This window comes from Camelus bactrianus, chromosome 31 (assembly GCF_048773025.1).
Source record: "Camelus bactrianus isolate YW-2024 breed Bactrian camel chromosome 31, ASM4877302v1, whole genome shotgun sequence".
NCBI classification, from domain to species: domain Eukaryota; kingdom Metazoa; phylum Chordata; class Mammalia; order Artiodactyla; family Camelidae; genus Camelus; species Camelus bactrianus.
The window spans coordinates 21,658,272-21,678,286 of NC_133569.1; the positions used below are offsets into that span (position 1 = coordinate 21,658,272).

The following is a 20,015-nucleotide window of genomic DNA, read 5'->3' on the forward strand; positions in this document are numbered from 1 at the left end:
GGGTCCACCGGGGCCGAGACTTCTCCCTGGCTTTGCTGCTGGGCCCCCAGGCCCCCAGCTGACCCGGATAGCCCCTTGCGGCCCCAGTCCTGGGAGTTTGGATGCAAACTCCGCTTGGCTCAGCATCAGGCTGTGGATTAAGGAGCGTTTATACTTGTCCAGAGCTTTGCTGCGCCATATGCACCATTCACATATGGTCACGGAGGGTCAGTGAGGTACGCTTGACTATCACTATTTTATAGACAGGGAAACCGAGGTGCCAGTAGATAAACAGACTGAACCAAGGGTCAGAGGCTGAACCGAGACCGGCGTCCCAGATTCTGGCCTCTTGGGCGCTTCCCTTGGATCAAGGGGCTGTTCCACAGGGAGGGACGCAGGATTAGAACCCTGCAGTCTGAAAAGGAAAGGCTGGGATGGGTCTACGAGGACACAGTCTTCAAGCTAGATGTTGAGCACTTGAAGGAGGTACTTGAGGGCAGCAAGGGGACACCTGGTGTGTCACCTGGTCATGCAGCACGCGTCCTGGAGCCTGCCGGGCTGAAATGCCATTGGTTCAAAAGGGCTTGGGCAAGCGCTGTGGATGATGGATCCAAGGTGGGTCACTTATTGGGCACAGGAGGGGTCCTGTCCTGATTCTTATGGAGGCCAGTCCTAATCCCCAACCAAGTCCCTGCGACCCTGTCAGAAGCCACACACTGAGTCGGATTCCCTTGGGGTTGCCCCAGGGAGGTACTGTCTCTTTCTCATGGAAATTTGAGCTGCTAGGAAGAAGACAGGGATCCTGGAGGGGCGGGGACAGAGCTGCTTACCTGCACCGGTTAGAGCTGGAAAGGATACCAAGAAGAAGAGGTGCTGGGCTGCGTGGCACAGACCTTGACAGGCATAAGATGTCACAGGTGGGGACCCGGCAGGAGCTGGGAGTTTGTCAGGGAGGTGATGGAGTGAGGATTAGGGGGCAGTCAGGTGGAAGGCAGTGGTGACAGCACAGCCTCGGTGATGGGGTGGACAGGCTGCATCATGCGGTGACCTCCCGCAGCCCTCTTTGGAGCTGCAATTGACCCTGGGTGGTAGAATGCAGTCCTTGGGTCTGGAAGGGCCTTAGAGACACATCCTTCTTTAGGGACACAAGCTGGTTGGTGGCTTGGCCAGGCTGGATCTTGGTGCCTGGAATCGCTGGTACTATGGTCTTAAGTAGGACGCTCCTGGGTGGGGTCCCGGTTCCATCTCAGCTGTGCTCATTGTCACGGTGGTCACGTCTCCACCATTGGTAGTGACTCTGCTCTCGGCTGGGGCCTTTGTGTGACAGCTGGGGTCTTGTTTAGCTGACCAGATGCCCTGAGTGCAGATTGCCTATGACGTTGAAGGGGTTATTACCATTTCTGGCCAAGAGCAGGGATTTAGGCCTAATTTCTTGGGCTTCCCAGTTGCTTCTGTTGGCAGAGCCATTTGAGGCCAGGCTAGAAACAGCACATCCCTCAGCTGGTTCCCATGAATCATGATGATGATGGTGACAACAAAGGACTGCTCTTCATGGTCCTGATCGAAGGGGTGATGCCAGGGGTAGAAAACCCAGGGGTCATCACCAAGCCAGCTTTCCTTTTTCACTCCTCACCTGGACCACAGAGCTCCCAGGTGCCACACATCTGTTCAGGCCGAAATGGCCAACACCTGGCACCATTGCCAGATGTCCGCCTGACGTGCGCCAGTGGCAGACATCACTAATCGATCGCAGCTCTCTTCCCCATGAACACAGTGAGGACTCATGGTCTTTGTATTACTCGGATGCCAGTTCTGATCTGTGGCATTCATTCATTCACTCACTCATTCATTCGTTCATGGACATGTTAATAAGTGTCAGTTAACAAACGTTAGCTGAGCGTAACATTTATTGAGCTGCAGTGAAGCAGGGAGAGAAGACATGGTCCCTGCTTCACCAGGAGCAGCTCTGGGTATGGTGGACAGACACGGGAGCGGCTTGTTACTATATTATGCTGTAAATTGGAGAGCAGAGTTAGACGTCTCTTCTCCAAGAGCCCAGAGGAGACAGGACCTGATCACTGCAAGTATCAGGGAAGGGCAAGGGTCTCTGTGTTGCCAGTGCTCTGTGTGAGTACCCTGTGCTCAGTGATGCCTGCGGTGGATGGCGGGGCCGCGGGATGTTTGTTCTCATCTGAGTCATGGGACAAAGCCCAGCCAGAGACCCAGCCCCGGTGACCCATCCTTACTAGTGTCTTCTCCCCAACAGGAGCAGGGGCTGAAGGCCAACAACTCCAAAGAGTTAAGCATGTGCTTCACGGAGGTGAGTGAGGGGCAGAGTTGGGGTGGGTGCATGGGGCTGGGCCAGAGCGGGTTGTTTGCCAGGCGAGCCTTGGACTTAGGGCCCCCAGATTCCATTGCATGGGCTGGGCTTGCTGAGCTGGTGGCTCGCCTGGACCTGGATGGGGGCTCACTCTGCTGGGTGGAGGGATGTGGGTGCCACGGCTGTGGTCAGGGCCCTTACCTGTCTCCTGGGGTGAGACGCAAGAGGCTGCTCTGAGCAGAGGCCCTTGCACAAGTCTTCCTGACTCTTTAAGACAAGTGTGCCCAGCAACCTGCCCTGTGCACAGGAGTATGTCTGTGACTATATGGTATATGTATAACTTAGGTGGGAAGAAAAGACAGTATAAAAGTTTACAGAAGGGGAGAGAGCTCAGATAGGATGTTCAGGGAAAGCTTCATGGAGGAGAAGGGATTCAAACAAATTTAGGAACAAACAAATTTAGTTTCTCACGCCTCTCCTCTCTGGAAGCAGGTCCCTGTGGGCCCTGGGGGCTTCACCCCTCTCCTCGCTGGTCTGCACCTGCAGACCCTCTTCCTCACTTGGCAGCGTCAGCCGGGCAGGGAGAGCAGCCCGTTCTCCTGGGGACTGCTGCCCTGCCTCCCGGAGCAGCCAAGCTGCAGCCCGGCTCCGCGGAAGCCCAGCGGTGGCTCCGAGCTAGCGCGAAGGGGGGTCCCCCAGTGCCCGGGAGGGGTCACTTCCAGGGTCCTCTCCTTTGCCTGATGCTGGCCCTGCTCTCTCTGCTTCTGTCCCCTCTCTGCCTGGCCGCAGCTCACGACCAATATCATCCCAGGGAGTAAGAAGAAGGTGATCAGACCTAACTCAGGCCCCCACAGAGCCAGACCGTCGGCTGCCTTGACCGCCGTCTCCTTCCTGATGCTGAAACTGGCCTTGTAGGCTTCGGGAGCCGCATCGGGAGGTTTCTGAAAGCGGCTCAGACGAGAACACCCGCCTGACAAAATGGAAACACACACAGACACACACAGACACACAGACACACGCGCACACACACACCTTGCAAAAAAAAAGTTTTTTCCCACCTTATCTCTGAACTTGTCTCCTTCCAGGTTTCTTCTCTGGAAAAGTTTTTCTAAACCAAATAGGCAAGCAGGCGGGCAGCCTGAGAGCTGGCCCAGAGGCCCCCTGGCAAGGGACACCCAGCACCGAGCAGGGCACAGGGTGTAGGAGTGCCCGTCACTTCTCCTGGTGTGTTTCTCTCTGGACCCGGGCAGGGCAACAGCCCTGCTGCCCAGGGGACTTGGGGCTGTGCCTGACACGGGCGGGGGTTGGGAGCAGGATGGCAGCCACTGTTCTCAGTCTGCTGACTCTGGGGACCTGCTGGGGGCTGGCAGGGGGTGTCGGGTGGCAGAGCAATGAGGCCGGGCTCCTGGAGGTCCACCTGGGCACCTCCAGCTCCTCCACCTGGAGTCAAGGTTGGAGTTTATTTGGCCCCCTTCTCTGCAGGCTGGGCAGGTCTGCGTCTGACCTGTGCAGGGGTGGGGCTCTGAGTCCCTGGCCCCCTAGTGTAGCATGAGGGACCGGGCAGCTCCAGGGGGCTTGGGAGCTCAGCCCACCTGGGAGATCCCGTTGCAGGTAGGGGGTAAAACTTGGGTACCAGCTCAGGCTGCTGCTTCCTCCTTGATGGCAGGAGTTTTGAAATCAAAGAGAAATGATTCTTTTTCCACTTTCTTGGTTTCTCATGGGTCCCAATGGTGGGTCTCCCTTCGAGGGGAGGGGCCGTCGCCGAGAGGGGCCGAAGAGACCACGGTGGGCCGTCTACCTGTCCCCAACCCCGGGCTCTGCACCCCGCTCCTCCTCTCTGCTCCCCGCCCCTCCCCCGCCTTCCCTGTCCTCATGTCCGAGACGTCCGCCAACTGTATGTACATAACACGCTCCTCTCAACATATATGTATATACACATCCGTATACATATATCGTGTGGTTCTCCCTCCTTTCCTTTTTTTAAGAAGCAAAACTATCGAAATAATACCCTAACAGGCGAGCGAAGATGTATTATTGTAAAGTTTATTTTTTTTAATGATGTTGTCTATAATGGGGAAGAAGGAGACTGGCTCCCTGTGTCCCCCCGCAGTCGGGCTGACCAGGCTGCGGAAGGGGGCTCCTGATCCGTACCACGCTTAGCCGAGGCGCCAATAAACGTACTAGGACGCGGCCTGCCTTCTGCCTCACTCCCGGCGTGCCTTCTCCCCTGTTTTGTTCATGGCCCGGTGCCAACTTCTTGGCTGCTTCCCTGGGGCTCCTGGTGGGCCTTGGGGAGAGTGTGTGTATCCGTGTGTGCGCTCGTGTGTCTGTCCCGTGTGTGTCCTTGGAGCAGGTGATGGAGCCCTATTAGGAGATGGTTTTACACTTGGTGGGTCTGAGGTCCAGGCTGTGCTGAGCCTGGGAGGCCACTCACCTGTCATCTCCTGCCTCCCTTCCCAATCTGTGCCAATGCCTGCTGGCCCCCAACTGGAAGAGAATCAAGTAGCCATGGGGCTGAAGGAGGGGACAACTTGATGTCACATCTTCAGTATGTTTTTGTTTCAAGGCTGCCTGGGCGGCTGTGTTGGGTGGACTGTCAATCTTATGTAGAGCGGGTGGTGTCTTCCCACTGGGACTCCTGGTGTTTTTTTAAGGTTCTTGGTTGTGAAGGCAGGGACCTTGCCTCTTGGGTCCCGGCAGAGAGGGAAGACCATTGTGGCCCATCCCTTCTCTTTCTCCATTTGCCACCCAGGCTCTACCTGGACACTGCGCCTGCCACATTCACCTGGCGAGATTCTCCCCAGAGAAGACCAGGGGGATGCCTGCTGCCTTGTGTGTGTGTGTGTGTGTGTGTGTGTGTGTGTGTGTGTGCATGCTCATGGGTGTGGGCTTGCGGGTGTTCACGTGCACCTAAGAGTATGCACACAGCCGGGGGTGGGGGGAGACTGCCAGGAGGCGGTTGTTCCCACTGGCAGCATGACCTTCAGGGCTGCACATGATCCCATCCTGTCACCACTGAGATGCTGCTTTCCAGTCTCCCAATCCTGGGTCCCCTCAAGTGGCTCTTGTTTCTGGCTGCACATGTGCTGGGAACATCAATCCACGGTGGCGATCGGCGCGGTGTGCTAGGTTCCAGCCTCTGCGTGGTGGGACCGTAAGCCAGCCTGCACTCTACCCCAGCCATCTGTGGGTAGAGTAAGACAGAACGGCGTGGGGTTCACTTGGGAATTCATGTTCTTTGCAAACAGCAAAGACTGGTTAACATAGAAGGCTTTGTGGGGATATGGCTCAAAGAATCAGTAAGAGGTGGGAGGACCCAGGGAGTCTGGGGCAGGAACAAAAGGACGTTTGAAAGGACAGGAGGCAGAATCTCTAGGGTCAGGATGCTGCTGCCTCTCTGATGAACGACAACCAACTGTCATGCAACTGGCCGAACCGGGGCCCCGTGCCCACCTCCTGCCCACCTCCTGCCCTGCTCGGGTGGGAGAGGAGGCTACGTCGTGTCTGGTGTTGCTGATGGGATATAAGCCTTGGCTTGCGTAATGCGGGAGAGGAAATTTCCCCGAAGGAAATGGGGGCGCCGTTCTGAAGAAGGAATAGAGCCCGGGCAGCTTTACTCTGCCTTAAAACATCTCCCCACATGGGTATCACATAACTGCAGTTTTACCATTAAATATTCATTCCTCTGGTTGAGACGATTCCTATTCTCTCTGATCTTCTCAAAATGTACAAATAAAACTGGGAAGAATAAAGTTTTCCTATCTTAATGCTAACTAGTTTAATGGTTTGAATGAATCTTAGTAACATTAAGACATTTGGGCCTAGACATTGAGATTAGGCTTGGGGGACCGATAAGGGGAGAGAAAAAAGAAAGAAAGCAGGAGTTTGGTAAGGGCCACCAGAGGTAGACCTGAAATTAATTCAGAGTTTTTGGGAAGAGTCTTCCATACGAAGTACATGTGCCTTTACCCCAGAGGCAGCAATGTCTAGAAAATGAGGGGTTTTTTTTGCCACTAGCTTTGTAGGGATTCATGATCTGGGGAATCACCTATCTGCAAAGCTGTCTTATCCTGTTTTCTAGGCTCTAGTACCTTGTCAAGACTGAAACCATCTAGGGGTGCTTCTCCCCTCCCCGGAGAAGCTTCTAGCCCGGGACAATTTTGGTTCTGCCAAGAACCCAGGCTTCCTGCCTGGCGCTTGCCCTGACTTCCTGCCAGCTTCCTGCCTGGCGCTTGCCCCTGCTGCCCTCCTCTCAGTGCAGTTAGGACCCCTTGGACGGGACCTGCAGCAGCGGCGGGGGATGCCAGCTCAGGAGCTCAGAGGACTTGGCATCCAGTGAGCTGTGCCCTGGTCCAGGGCGGCCCCCGTAGTGTGGGCCACGTGTCTGGGTCCCTGCCTTGTTATGAGATGAGACACACAGCTGTTATCTCGGTTCCCTGCCCCCCTGGCCCCACCTCTATAACCTGCTTGGCAACACAGGTTTCCCAGGACTGCCCAGCCCTGCTCTTGTAGGTCATGCCAAGGACTTGATGCCAGGGCTAGAAAGAGGAGACATTCAGGGGTGAGGCAGACCTGCATTTGAGTTTCAAATCTGCTGCTCACCAACTGGGTGACCACGTTCAACGTGAGCTTCAGTTTCTCACCTGTGAAATGGGGATGGCGGTCCCTGCCTCGCAGGAGGGGTGTGGGCATTAAAGGCCAGGCTCTACTCAGCGCCGGGCATCAGTCATGCCCCTGTCCTCCCCAGCGGCCACGTCCCTGGGCCTCTGTGGCTTCTTGGCACGTGCTTGGTCGGCCCCGGCTCCTCCTTTTGGCATCTGGAGGAGCTGTGCTGGAGGTCCATCCCATCTCCCTTCCTCTTCCTTTTTTCTGTGCCCCGAGATGCTTTCCCGGATTCCCTGCAGTGGACATGAGAGCACGACCACTCTCAGGCCCTGGACTGGGCTCTTGGAAGCACTGTCAAATGGAGTTAAGAGGGTGGGGAGAGAAAAAAAGGAAACTTCCTCTTATTTGTAAAGCAGAGTTGATTTGATCTGCGAGTCATCGGGGACAGCGGCTACAGAACGTCCACATCTCACGCCCCCCCAACACCACGCCGTCGGCGCACCAGCTCAAACCCGAGAACAGGAAGCACTGATTGGCAGTGGCAATTGATGGGGGTAGGCTGGTGTGGGGTCCCTGGTGGGGCTCAAGGCGAGACCAGAACAGCTTAGCTCCCAGGGGTTCTCGGGAACTCCCTGCAGGGAGGGAGCCCCAGGCCTCCAAGCCCAGGTTTTGGGAACAAGTCTGGGGTCACCAAGAATGCTTTGTGAGCAGACTCATCTCTGCCCTGTGGAAAAAAGGGCTAGCAATTAGGTGAGGGCTTGATGACCTATGTAAGTCCATATTCTGTCCTCCAGAAGTCTGGGGTGTACTGGAAAGGGTGTCGGGAGACCTGGGTTTAAACTCTGGCTTTGCTGTCCACCACCTAGCGACCCTAGCTAAGTCACTGAACTCCCTGAGCCTCAGTAAAGTTGCTCTAGATTGGGGATTGGCAAACGGTTTCTGCCAAGGACTGGGCAGTAAATATGGTAGGCTTTTGGGCCATGCCACCTTGGTTGTCCTAAGTACCATGTTGGCCATTGCAGCTTGAAAGCAGTCAGAGGCGCTATGTAAGCGATGGGGCCTGGCTGTGTTCCAGTAAAACTGGATTTGCGAAAGCAGGCCTGGGCTGGGGTTGACCCGTGGGCTGCACGTTGCATCTCTTACTCTAAACGATCTCTGAGACCAAGCTCTCCATCCCAGGCTGTCTGACCACGGAGCTTCGGTGGCAGGGAGTGAGGATGGGTGACAGGGCTGAAATCGCCCACATGTTGGAGGAAAAGAGAAAGCAGTTCGCCATTGTGAGGTGAACATGTTGTTTGAGGACTCGGAAGAAAGGCCCTACGCTGGGCGCAAGGTGCGAGGGCAGGGACCAGCCTGTGGGCCGCACACATGGTCTGGAGCATGGGAGCTGCGTGAACGATTATGAAGCTGTGCTCTGTACAGGGGGACAAATGGGCTTGAAATTCGGCTGCTCTCAATTCACCCATCTGTGCATCCACCTGGGCCTCAGCCCTGAGGAAGGGGGGTCATTCCCTGGTTTGCAGAAGGAGCTGTGTGAGCTGGAGGAGTACCTGTGGTCCAGAGCAAGGGAAGCTGTCACTCTGGGGTGGCAGAGGGGAGAAGGTCACGCGTGCACGCAGAGAAGGCGCGGCCTGGCAGTGGGGCCCCGAGAGCCCCTGCGTGGCTGCGGGCAAGTCACTTAACCCGGCTGGGCCCCACGTTCCTTGTCTACAAAGGGAAGGGTCAGAGGCGCTGCTCTACGTGGTCCCCGTCCACAGTAGGCTTCTGTGATTCTATGACCGTCAGCTATTTCTGAACTCACCAGCCCAGCGCAGAATAACTCGGAAGGAGATTGAATTCATCCCTCTTTCAAAAAGCACCGCCACCCAGCTCGGTTGCTTTAATTTTTCACCAAGCATCTTATGCAGAACCGTGGATTTCTCATTCTGCGCGAGGCTGATGGTGCTTTGTTCCATTCATTCCCTTTTCCGGAAGACAAGGTTTCCTGGAAAATACACTCCCATCAGGGCTACTTGGAGCACCCGCTGAGCCGGCCCTGACCTCCCTTCCCGGGGAGGACGCTCTCGAGTCACCACCCTGTCCTGGGTCCTGCTGGGCAGTCAGAGGTCATGGAGCCTCCTCCACTGGGGCCACCCAGGCAGAGGTGACTAATTCTCATCTACCATCCCCGTGGGAGGCACTAGTCCCACCACCACGGGGCGGAAGCTCTCGCGGCCAGAGAGAGGCTTCCAGGAAAGCCTCCCCCTTGATTATTCCCCGAGCCTGCCCCGTGGGCTGACCTCTCTCCTCGCCTCTCCCGCCAGCCCACAGGCGGGAGGTTGACAATTTAAAATAAAAGCTGTAGCTCTCACTCGGCTCGATTTCTGAACCGGCGTCCAGCCTGCTTGGCCAAACAAATCCGTGTGGGACGACACCGCTGCCCTAGCCCATCCTTCACATTTGTCCTCGGGGGAAGATGAAAGGCCCTTTTCTCAGGGGCTCCAGCAACCTGAAATCACTCTTAATTCTCACCATGTGAGAAGGCTGGGGGAGGGTGAGGCCGCAGTGACGCGAAGGGCGAAAAGGCCTGCCTCCCGGAAGCATATTTATAGCATCTCTGCTTGGGGGCTGCCGTAATAGCCTTCTCTCCCAGCAGAGGAGATGGACTTTATTGATGATTGGAAATGGTCCAGAGGTGCTGTCGTCCCGGGGGATGGCGATGACCCCTCATGAGCCCCTTAAACTCACCCGAACCCGTGCATCTTTCTGTCCAGCCCCAGGGCAGCTCTGGGCTGTCCGAGGAACAGCCACACTGCTGGGTCCCTCCCTGCCGCAAGTGGGCCTGGGGCTCAGCTGGCGCTCTGGGCCTCATTCCTCTTTGCTGTCAGCTGGCAGGAATTCCTACACGCCCTTCCAACAGCTGCCCCGCATCTGCCCGGGCACAGGGACCCGGCAGAGAGCCGGCAGGCCGGGACCTTCTTCCCCACACATCGGGGGACGGCTCTGAGTGGCCCCATCCTGGGCATCTCCATGGGGACTCAGGCATCCACAGCCTCTCCATGAAATGTGATGCGGTCAGGACAGCGGGGGACTCAGGGGTGCTCCTTCCTCTAAATCACTGTAACTGATCATGTGACTGATTTCCGGTGGGAGATGGGTGCTCCCAGGGGATCCCCTCAGGTTCTGTTCATCTTCTGCGGGACCTCTGACATTCACCCCTGGGGGCTGCTCCCCCAGAGATTCTGCCCCTCCTTCTCCGCTCCTCACTCCACCCTCTGTTGTCAGGCCGGGGCTGTGTCCTCGGACACCTTTCCTTGCTGAAGCAGTCCCAGCACCTCCATCTTCTGCAGGCAGGCGTGAGGTTTTGACGGCGGATATGGACTCTGGGTACGGCTCTGGCTATGCTTTGAGGTCAGCTGGCTCCCCTCCGTGCCTGTGTTCTGTTTGGAATTCGGTTTGGCACACACTTAGAGTCACAAGCACCCTCTTCCGGGAACTGTCTTTCATCCTCCTCCTCTCCAGCCTTCTCCTGCCCGGCTGGCTTCCTCCGGCGTCACCTTCTGGTGCCGGCGTTTGGTTCAGTATCTGCAGGCCCTGGAGAAGGAAGGCTTTCCTCCTCCTCTGCTTCAGGCCAGCTTGCTCTTCCCCTCAGCGGCTGGACCCAGTCGAGAAGCATCTTGGGGGATCGTCCACCCCAAGTCCCTAGACAACTTCCCTCTGGCCCTGTCGTGACCATCGCATCGGCATTCTTCCCATTGTCTGGTCTAGCCCCCTCACAGAGCCCTGTCCCCTCCACGAGGAGTGGAGCTGAGAGCAGAAACTACGACGTTCACATCGGTATGTTAGGCAGCCTCACTCCTCTCGGGTGATTTGTCCAAGTGTTGCCACGCCCCCCCTAGTTTTAGCCTCTTCCGATTTCATTGTGCACTGTCTGGCATCCCCCGTCAGTCTGGGCCCAATTTCCTCCCGTTTGAATTAATTGGGAAGTTAAGGGAGACTCATCTAAATGAATAAAAAAGATCTTAACTATAGAGTCTTGCTTAACAGATGCAGTGTAATCTCTGAAGTAGGAGAGAGCCTCAGGGGCCTGGCCTGGCTGTCCCTCCCACCTCCTCTCCAGCCACTCTCTCCCCCGCGCACCTGCCCCCGCCTCCTTGCTCTTCCTTGAACACCCCTGGCTGGCTCCCACCTCGGGGGCTTTTCAGCGGCTGTTCCATCTGTCCAGGATGCTCTTCCAGTCAATATGGCTCCCTCCCTCACTTCCTTCAGGTCCCTGCTCAGATGCCAGCTAATTAAAAAGACCTTCTCTGTCCAAGGTGCTCCTCCCTGCCCCCTACTTCCCATCTCAAACATCTACTTTCCCAAAGCACTTATCACCTTCTGATAGACTACACTCTGAGCACACATATATATTCATGTGTGTGTGGGCTGTGTTGGGTATTTAAGATCTATCTCCTTCCATGACAGTGTAAGCTCCAAGAGGGTAGGACCTTTATCTATTTTTTTTTCCAGCACCATGTCCTTAGCACCTACTATGGTGCCAGGCAGAGAAGGACTTTAGCCAGTGTTTGTTGATTGACTGAAAGAAAGTAGATTTGGAGTTTCAGTGGGTCCCAGGGGAGTGTGAAGGTGGAACATTGAGAAAAAAATGGGGAACCAAAATCTTGAATTGCCATAGAAGCCCAGAGAGTGCTGGCCCGGGTCACATTTTCCCTGTTGCTGAAGCAAGTCAGGGGTCTACACTGCATCCCAGGCCACACAGCACATCCTCAGCAGCAAGGCTGCAACTAGAGCCCTGGACTCTGCTTCCTAGTCTGATCCACCTTTGGTTTCTTCTCTTAGGTGGTGACATCCTTACCCTGGAATCTCATTTAAAAGAACTTAATTTGCCTAGCAAACTCTCTTCTGGTGGGTAGGACAAAGGGAAGTGTCGGTGGAACCTGCGAAGCGCCATGGATTTTGGCCTGGCCGGATGTGATGAGGGTGTTGAAGGGAACCCTGTGGGGAGAGCATCTGAATTGCCGATGGAGCATCGGACATCTGTTTAAACAAGTTCATCTGAGCTCCTCTGTGGGAGGCTTATCCTGTAATCTAGCTGACTGCCATCTGCATTTCTGCATCCTGTCCCTTTAAATAACTGCGCATCCTGGAGTGCCCAGTCTCACCCTCCTGGTTTTTTTTAAATGACATTCCAGCGCAGAAAAGCCAGGCCTCTGCATGTCTCTTTCTGAATTTGCACCAAGAGCGCGTTTGCTCTGCCCTGCAGCCAGATGTCTTGGTAAACAAATACTCCGGGAAGTTAGTCTGGAAAAATCTGCCAGGGCGTGAGCCTGAGCGTGGACGGGTCAAGGAGGAGCCTGGACAGAGAGGGAGGAAAGCGGGGCAGGGGGTTTATTTACCCAGTGGCCGTTACTGAGGATAAAAGGGGAAAACCTGGGCTTGCTTGCTCAGGTGTGGGACTGAGAAAGGCCGTCGGCAGAGGGATGGAGCCTGTTAGAGATCATCACGCCGTTACAACCAAGATCCGCAGCTGCCTCTTGAGATGGACAGGAAATAGATCCAATCTCAGGAGGACGGTGAGATGGGAAGATTCCGGTGCGCCCTGGTGAACCAACTTCATGAAAAGCCCATTTGGGAGAGCGGCCTCTTGGTGGTAATTGTCCTCCCCGCCGTCGGTGATGGAGAGTGAGGCACCTTGGTCGGGAGCCAGGGCCAGGGGTCAGGGGCCAAAGCTCCTCCACTTCCCTCCTGTCAGGGGTCACAAAGATGCTGACTTTTTTTGTTGTTAATAGCTGGGTTTTTTTCTTGTTGTTGTTAATAGTTGGGGTTTTTTTTTTTTGTTGTTGTTGTTTTGTTTTGTTTTTTTCAAGACGCCATTGGTTACAGGGAACGGGTGAAAAGGATTTTAAATATGCAGATATTTGTCTCATTGTTCTCTAGCTTTGTTTGTTTGCTTTTTGGACGGGAGTGATTAGGTTTATTTATTTATTTTTTTTAATGGAAATACTGGGGATTGAGCCCAGGACCTTGTGCATGCTAAGCACATGCTTTACCACTGAGCTCTACCCTCCCCCTGCAAAGATGCTGACTTTTAAAGACAAACGAAAAGGGAGGGGTCAGGCATGGCTGGCCCTGCGTCTTAAGTTTTCTAAACTTGCTGACAATCCTGTATTTAAAAGAGTGGAGCTCAGTGGATCAGCTCGTCGGTTTCCGGCCTGTGGGACCTCACGTGTTCTCTCTTTTCCACGCTCCCCCCCCCCCCCCCCGCCGTGAGGGGCCCCGGGGGTATGAGCGCACTAGTGAGTATATATGTGTGCAGACACACGGAAGTTTCCTGTTGTCAGAACATAGATGGTGAGTGGAATTGCTTACTCGTGTGCAAGTCTCTAAACCAAACCCCAAGTTCCTTTGTGGGAATCTGACTGATTAGCAAATCACAGAAGGTGGACCGAGAAATGACTGGACCTTTTGAACTTGGCCTCTTCGGCCGGACCCTGCATCCATCCAGCAGCTGGAGGTCTCGGGTGACCACGAGGACCACGATTGGTCCTGGCAGTGCCGGGGGGCAAGCGCACTCAGCCGGTGGTTCCTGCTGCCTGTCTGCCTGCCTCATTGTCCAGGGCCATTTCCCTCAAGTCCCCGTGAAGGCATTCTTCCTGCGATAATTTGTAACTAGTGAAGAATTTCACTAAGTCCGTCACTTGGCTTTTTAAAATGCCATTAGGTGTTTGCATGTGACCTCAGAGAGAAATCAGAGGGAGAGTGGGCGGGAAGGGAGAAGCACACGGAGGAGGCTGGTGGGAAGATTTTCCCTCTCACTTGGCCTTCCTGCACTGGGTGGAGATTGTCTCCTCATAAAAGATGGGTGGGATTTTTGGATACTGCATCCCTTTGGATAGGGTCCAGGATGTGTTCTTCCTTTGGGGAATTCTGCCCCTGGCCCTCAGGGCTGCACCAAAGTGGCCGTGTCCTTGAGACGTAGGGCAGGCAAAGGGCACCTCACAAATGCCTCCCTGCTGAGAAGTCCCCGTGAGTGGGGACACTTGGCTGGCTGCTCCACCAGGATGGGCCAGGCCTGGAGGAAAAGGTGTGAGGGAGAAGATTATCTGCGTGGGAGTCATGAGAGCAAGGCTGTGGTCCCCCTCCTGCTCTAGGTCACCTGCCTCTGTCAGCCTCAGCTTCCTCTCCCATCAGGTGAGTGGTTTGGACCAGGTGCTCATCCAGAATGTGCAGCACAGGTGAGAGCTGTGGTGGCCAACACACAAAGCTGGCCCAGACGATGGGCTTGTCTCAACAGGGCTCAGCTCAGTTTCCAGGCCTTCAACAGCAAGCGCCAGCGGTGTGACCGCGGGAAGGCACTGAACCTCTGTGTGACTCAATTCATCACCTGCAAATGGGGTTAAGTGACACTTACTCTGAAGAGCTGGGAGTATTGGATGAAGCACCTAGGGCCGGGCCTGGTACACAGCAGGCGCTTGAAATATAGGTTCCCTCCTCCTTTCCTTGTTTCCTCACGGCCCCCTCCTACATTCTTCTTGCTCAGCTGCTGCGCCAAGTTGGAGAACTGGAAAGCCGCATAAGGCCCCTGCATTAGTTCGGTTCCCTGAACAAGTGTGTGCACTGGGGATGCTCCGGCCTTCCACCCTCGGCTCCGCTGGGGGATTGCTGGACGGGACAGCCACTTCACGGAGGTTTGCATTGTCTGCAAACCCATTCAGGACAGGCAGTGCCCCTGAAATACGGATCTATGTGATCTTAGACTTGAGTACAGGGCAATGAACTCCCCCTGGATGTTAGACCGCTGTGGAACCAATCATATGTCACCGTTTTGTTTTAGTTGCCAGAACACTCAGTTAAATTGTGTGCCTAAGAGCTGTAATGTCTGGAATATTTGTACTACCCAACCCCTCTCACACATCCTTCAAGGAAGCTTTCTCTGACTCCCCAAGTCTGGTTCCATGCTCCTGGGGTTCATGCTTCCTTTCAACAGAACACTGTGTCAGGCTGTATCATTTCTCTCTCTACACACATACACACGTGCGCATGTGTGCGTGTTCATGCACACACACAACTTTAAGTTCCCTGAGGTCAGGGAGTGAGCCTCTCAGCTCAGTACACGCAACACAGGACCTGGATCGGGAACTTACGACGTACTCAATAACTAGAGAGATGGATGAATGAACAAGTGATTCAGTACAATCAGATGCAATCTTCTTCCCTTTCTACTCTCTGAGGTCTGATCTTTTACGATTATTGCAGGTCTCTTAGGATCAACACGACTTCAGCTTTTTGGAATTATGTGGGGTGACAGAAATAAACGAACAAATAAATAACTGCATTTCTCTTCCACGAAGCCTTCTTGGCCAACCCCAGCGGGTGCGCACCTTGAGCTCAGGAACATTGATTTTGGAGGGAGGCAGGACATGCATTTTCTGGCTCTGTCATTTACCAGCTGGGTGAACTTGGGCCAGTGGCTTTGCCTCTAAGCTTCCATTGTCTTATTCATAAAAATGGAGCTGATGGAATTTCCCTCGCGGGATAGTGGAAGATTCAACAAGATCGCGTAAGTAAAGTGCGTAACAGAGGTCGTGGCCCAATGGAAGCGCTCAGCACACATTTTTATGACGAGCGGCGGAACATCTCCAACACCATGTGCCCCACGTGTCCTGTGTTCTAACTTGACTTTTAGCTCCTGGAGCCAGACACCTCGCCTGATGCTCCTCTTGTGTAAACTTGACCACCTGATTCAGTGCTCGGCTCACTGGCTCTGCAAATCCCCAAATAAACTTCTGATACCATCGGAAAAAGTGACCAGGCAAGTATCAGTCTGTTTCCACGTGCCTTGTAGCACGTAGCTCTGGGAGGGGCCCTTGAGGCTAGGCAATCTGACTCTCGTTTTATAGTGGGAGAAACTGGGGTCTAAGCAGTTTCTGCTAAGCAGGCTGGCTGGGACTCTGGATCCTGACATCAGGCAAGAACACCTTCCCTGCTGTGTGTTGCCCCACTTGGCCGTAGGCAGAGACCCTTGCCGGGGACAGGCTGAGCCTGGCTGAGGATACGGGCCTCTGAGCACGTGGCTCTGGGAAGCTGTCCTGAAGCTGCTGTAATTACCCTTGTGGAGCTCTGTGTTTCCAAAGGGCTATTTCACAGCCATGATCTCACTTCCTCCTCGCAGGAACGATGTGAGGTAGGTTGGTGGTGGTTTTCATCTGGATTCTCTGAGAGAAACCCGAGGGCCAGAGAGGTTAAGTGGTGGGGTGGGGCCCCCCTAAACCAATTAGTGGCCGAGCTGGGGTAGGAAGCTGTAGCCTGGGACCCCGGTTCAGTGCTCTTTGCTCTGTGCCCGGTAGGGATGCCACCAGAGGCTGTGTCTAGCCGTCGGCGCCGTCTCTGAAGTTTGCTCTGAAGTGGATCAGAGCCCGAATCCCAACCAGCCCAGCCTGCAGAAGCTGAGAGGGCCTGGCCTTTTGGTGAGGCCATCTTTGCCCGTGGCTTACAGGGGATAATGGCATCAGGGGAAGGTGAACTTGAAGGCCTTGATTCGTCTCTGGGGCTGAGTTCAAAGTCAAAAGCTCTGACAGCATTGCCAAAGAGAGCATGAGCAAAGTGGTCCTGTGGGGGCTGGGCGCGTGTGCCGAGCGAAGGCTCTGAAATTTGCCTCTGAATCTGTGTCATGTCTACACATGCCTCCATTCAAGGTGGCCACCCGGACACCCACATGCATGGATTGGCATTTTGCAACTTTCCAAATGTGAATCACAGTATAAAATTAAATTCACATTTAAGGGCCTTTAAAGCATAGCCTTTTTATTCAGCAGCTTTTTATGAAGCCCTCACCGATTTATAATCTACGTGGGTACTCACTCCACAGGGCTGAGAGCTGGGTGTTAACCCTTAGCTGGAAGAAACACATCTCCCGGACTCAGATAGATGAAGTCCGGTGTTGCTTCTGACTCAAGGAGGCAGGTGATCTGCCTGCCACTCTTCCCTCCGCCCTGGTGACCTACTTTTTCTCCGGGTTCTCTGGAAATCAGAGCCTGAGATGCAGGAAAATGTATTCATTTAACACCGCTTATCCAGAGTCGGTTTTGTGCTGACCACACGGAGCCCACAAAGCAGCTGCCTTAAAAAGTGCCCGATGGGCTAGCCAGCGGTGGGCGCACCCCCTTCCAGTGCTCGGGGACGGCCGGTGCCCATAAACTCTTGCCCTTCACCGAGGGGCTGGAGGAAGACCTGGCAGTTGCCCCACCCCAGCCCCACCCACCGTGGGAAGGTCCCCCGGCTTTCGTCCTGCTCCTTGGGGTTGATGGGCTGTTCTCGAAGGTTTTCAATGACGTCTGTTGTAGGGAGGAAAACCCTTTCCCGGTACTTGGGCTAGGCAAGCGACTTTCTCTTCGGTCTCCTTCTGGAGAATGACTTGGCCCTTAGGGGGTGTTTCTTCCACTTCTGTTGGGGAGCATTTGTGCTAATTATTTGCCATCTCGGTTACATAACGGGCCTTTGTCAGCGGTTTTCCGATCAGACCGTCTGTGAAGTTGGGATTTGCTGTGCTGTAAGCATTTCTGACGAATGCTCTGGAAAGCCCACGGTGCTGTAATTGTGCTTCTGTCCTGATGGGCTCCGCTTGCCACCAACCCGGACCTCAGGCGCTCTTGTCACTCTGACAGCTGCTCTGAAGGGTTCTCGATCCGGGAAACGCTCTGAGTCCGTCTGCATCGGTGGGGCCCAGCACACCTCACTCTGGCCTCAGCCGGAGCAGGAACATTTATTGGACGAAGCAGAAAGAGCTCCCCTATAGAAAATGCAGGCCCAAGCTCGGCCCTGGACCCTCTTGTTAAACGTTAGGCTCAAGCTTCAAACTTCATTAACTAAAATCACACCGATGGCAATGACAGTGGCCAACATTAATTAAGTTCCTTTTAGACATTCTACGAGTGTTATCTTCCTTAATCCTAACAATAGTCTTGTGAGGAGGTGCTATTATTCTCCCCATTTTACAGGCGTGGAAACTGAGGCTAACAAAGGTTTATTACCTCGTCCAAGGTCACTTAGTTGTGCTAAGTGGTGGTGCTGAAGTCCTCAGATTTGAACCCAGGGCCTCTTGCTTATTGCTTTGTTAGCCCATCCAGTTTTACGAACACATATTGTATGTTTTCCATGTGTCCAGCACTGAAATGCAGTGGAAGTCTTTGCCCTGGAGTAGCTCAGTGTCTAGTGGGAAGGCCTTCTTTGAAGCATACGACTGGGCATAGCCCAGGGAACAGTACCCTAGTAGAGAGGCTGCACAGAGCACACAGTGTCGCAGCTGCCCCAGGAGGTTGGCTGAGGGTCGGGGTGGCTTCATTGTGGCAGTGGGGTGTTTGAGCTGAATCTGGAAGAATGGGCAAGAGATGCCAGGTGGCCAAGGGGGAAAGGGTAACCAGGGCGATGAAACAGCACATGCAAAGGCACAGAGAGATGAGAGCCATCGCTGCCTCTGAGCCTCTTGGGTTACTTGGTGTGGCTGCAGTATGACCTGCCCCATGCCAGCAGGAGGTTTGTATGTCTGCAGGGGCAGGACCTACATGAAAGACAAGGGGAAATTTCGTAGATCTCAACGTCTTGCTGAGGCCCATCTCTATGATCCATAAATGCTCTTCTCTCTAAACTTTCGGACTAAAAACCCATTTTGCATGTCCCCTTTGGTGTCGGTGTCCCAGGATTCCGCCCCCTGCATTGGGCAACTACAAACTGCTGAAACCAGTTATATGCTCTGGGGTGTCTTGGAATCTATGCCTTCTTGCAAAACCCCACCCCCAGCCTTAGCACATAGGAAGCACCCACTAAACTTGTAACTTGTCTTCCTCTGTTCCCTCACCCCCATCCACAGTGACAATGAGCAATTTGAAGCCTAAATTGGATATGTTTAGTGTGCCACATGTTTAGTGTGTCCGCTAAACTTCTTCAATATCTCTTATGTCCTCTCATAAAATCTCAAGTCATAGGCGTGAACTAGGGACAACTGGGGTGAACATTGGCCACAAACAGGAATGGCTGGGGGAACATGGTAAATTCAGACTTAGCACTCACCACACTTATCACCCCATCACACACCTGCCTCAAGACCCTGCAGGTGGAACTCATCCTTTTCTCCCACCCCAGCCCCTGCCTGTGTTCTTGGATTGGAAGATTCCATGCCATGAAAAAGTCAATTGTCCCTAGATTCATTTATACATTTAATATAATCTCAGTAACATACCAATAAATTTTGTTTTCCCCCTGGAACTAGGTAAGGTATTCTAAAGTTTAATGGAAAAATAAATAAGCAACCCCCGCCCTGAGAAATAACAATAAAAACAAAAGAAGACCAATATGAGGAGACCAGCTCTACCAGACAACTTGAAAATACTTAAACAGTTTCTGTAGTGAAAACAGTGCGGCGTTGGAATAGATAAATGGACCAGTGGAACAGAACAATCCCAAGATAGCCCAGAACATACACAAGAAATTCGTAAATGATACAGGTGGCATTTCAAGTCAATGTGGTAAAGATGAATCGTAAATAAAGATACTGGCACAATAGAATAGCCATTTAGGAAAAGACAGATTTGGCTCCGTACTTCATAACATGCATTGGGAAAAATCTCCTAGTGGAGCAGAGATTTAAATGTTAAACACAAAGATAAAAATGCTTTAAGGAAACGCGGAGATCACCTTAGACAGGGATGGCTTTTCCAAACTATAACTCAAAATCTAGAAGCCAAAGAAAAGATGGAGAAGTTTGACTGTATAAAAATTAAAAAAAATTGATGCACGGCCCAAACATCGTAGAGTCAAAAGACAAATGACAAATGGAGAAAACGGTGTTTGCAACGCATATTACAAAGAGCTACTCCCGCTAAGAATTAAAAATAATCAGAAATCAAGAAGATCCAGAACTCAGTAGAAAAAGGGGCAAAGGACACGAACGCTGAGTTCCCAAAAAAGAAATGCAAATGGTCTTTTACCCTCTGAATTGATTTGCAGCCTGTTCCTATTGGGAGGGATGCAAATTAGAAAAACTCCCCAGAGAGAGACCATTTCTCATCTCTCAGATTTGGCCAAACTCTGAAATCATGACAAAACACAGTGTTGGCAAAGTTGTGGGGAAGCA

The 20,015-nt window shown here is 53.5% G+C and overlaps 1 protein-coding gene across 2 annotated transcripts in view; it reads left to right on the plus strand.

Annotated features, from left to right (window-relative positions):
* GFRA2 (GDNF family receptor alpha 2) overlaps positions 1–4,506 on the plus strand; it is an 82,648-nt gene extending 78,142 nt beyond the window's left edge. For both annotated transcript variants that reach the window (XM_045516683.2, XM_010955016.3), the window contains 2 exons: positions 2,246–2,299; positions 3,089–4,506. In XM_045516683.2, coding sequence (XP_045372639.1) covers positions 2,246–2,299; positions 3,089–3,214 — 180 coding nt within the window. In that variant the 3' untranslated portion in view covers positions 3,215–4,506. The remainder of the gene's footprint in view (positions 1–2,245; positions 2,300–3,088) is intronic.
* The last annotated feature ends 15,509 nt before the right edge of the window (positions 4,507–20,015 follow it).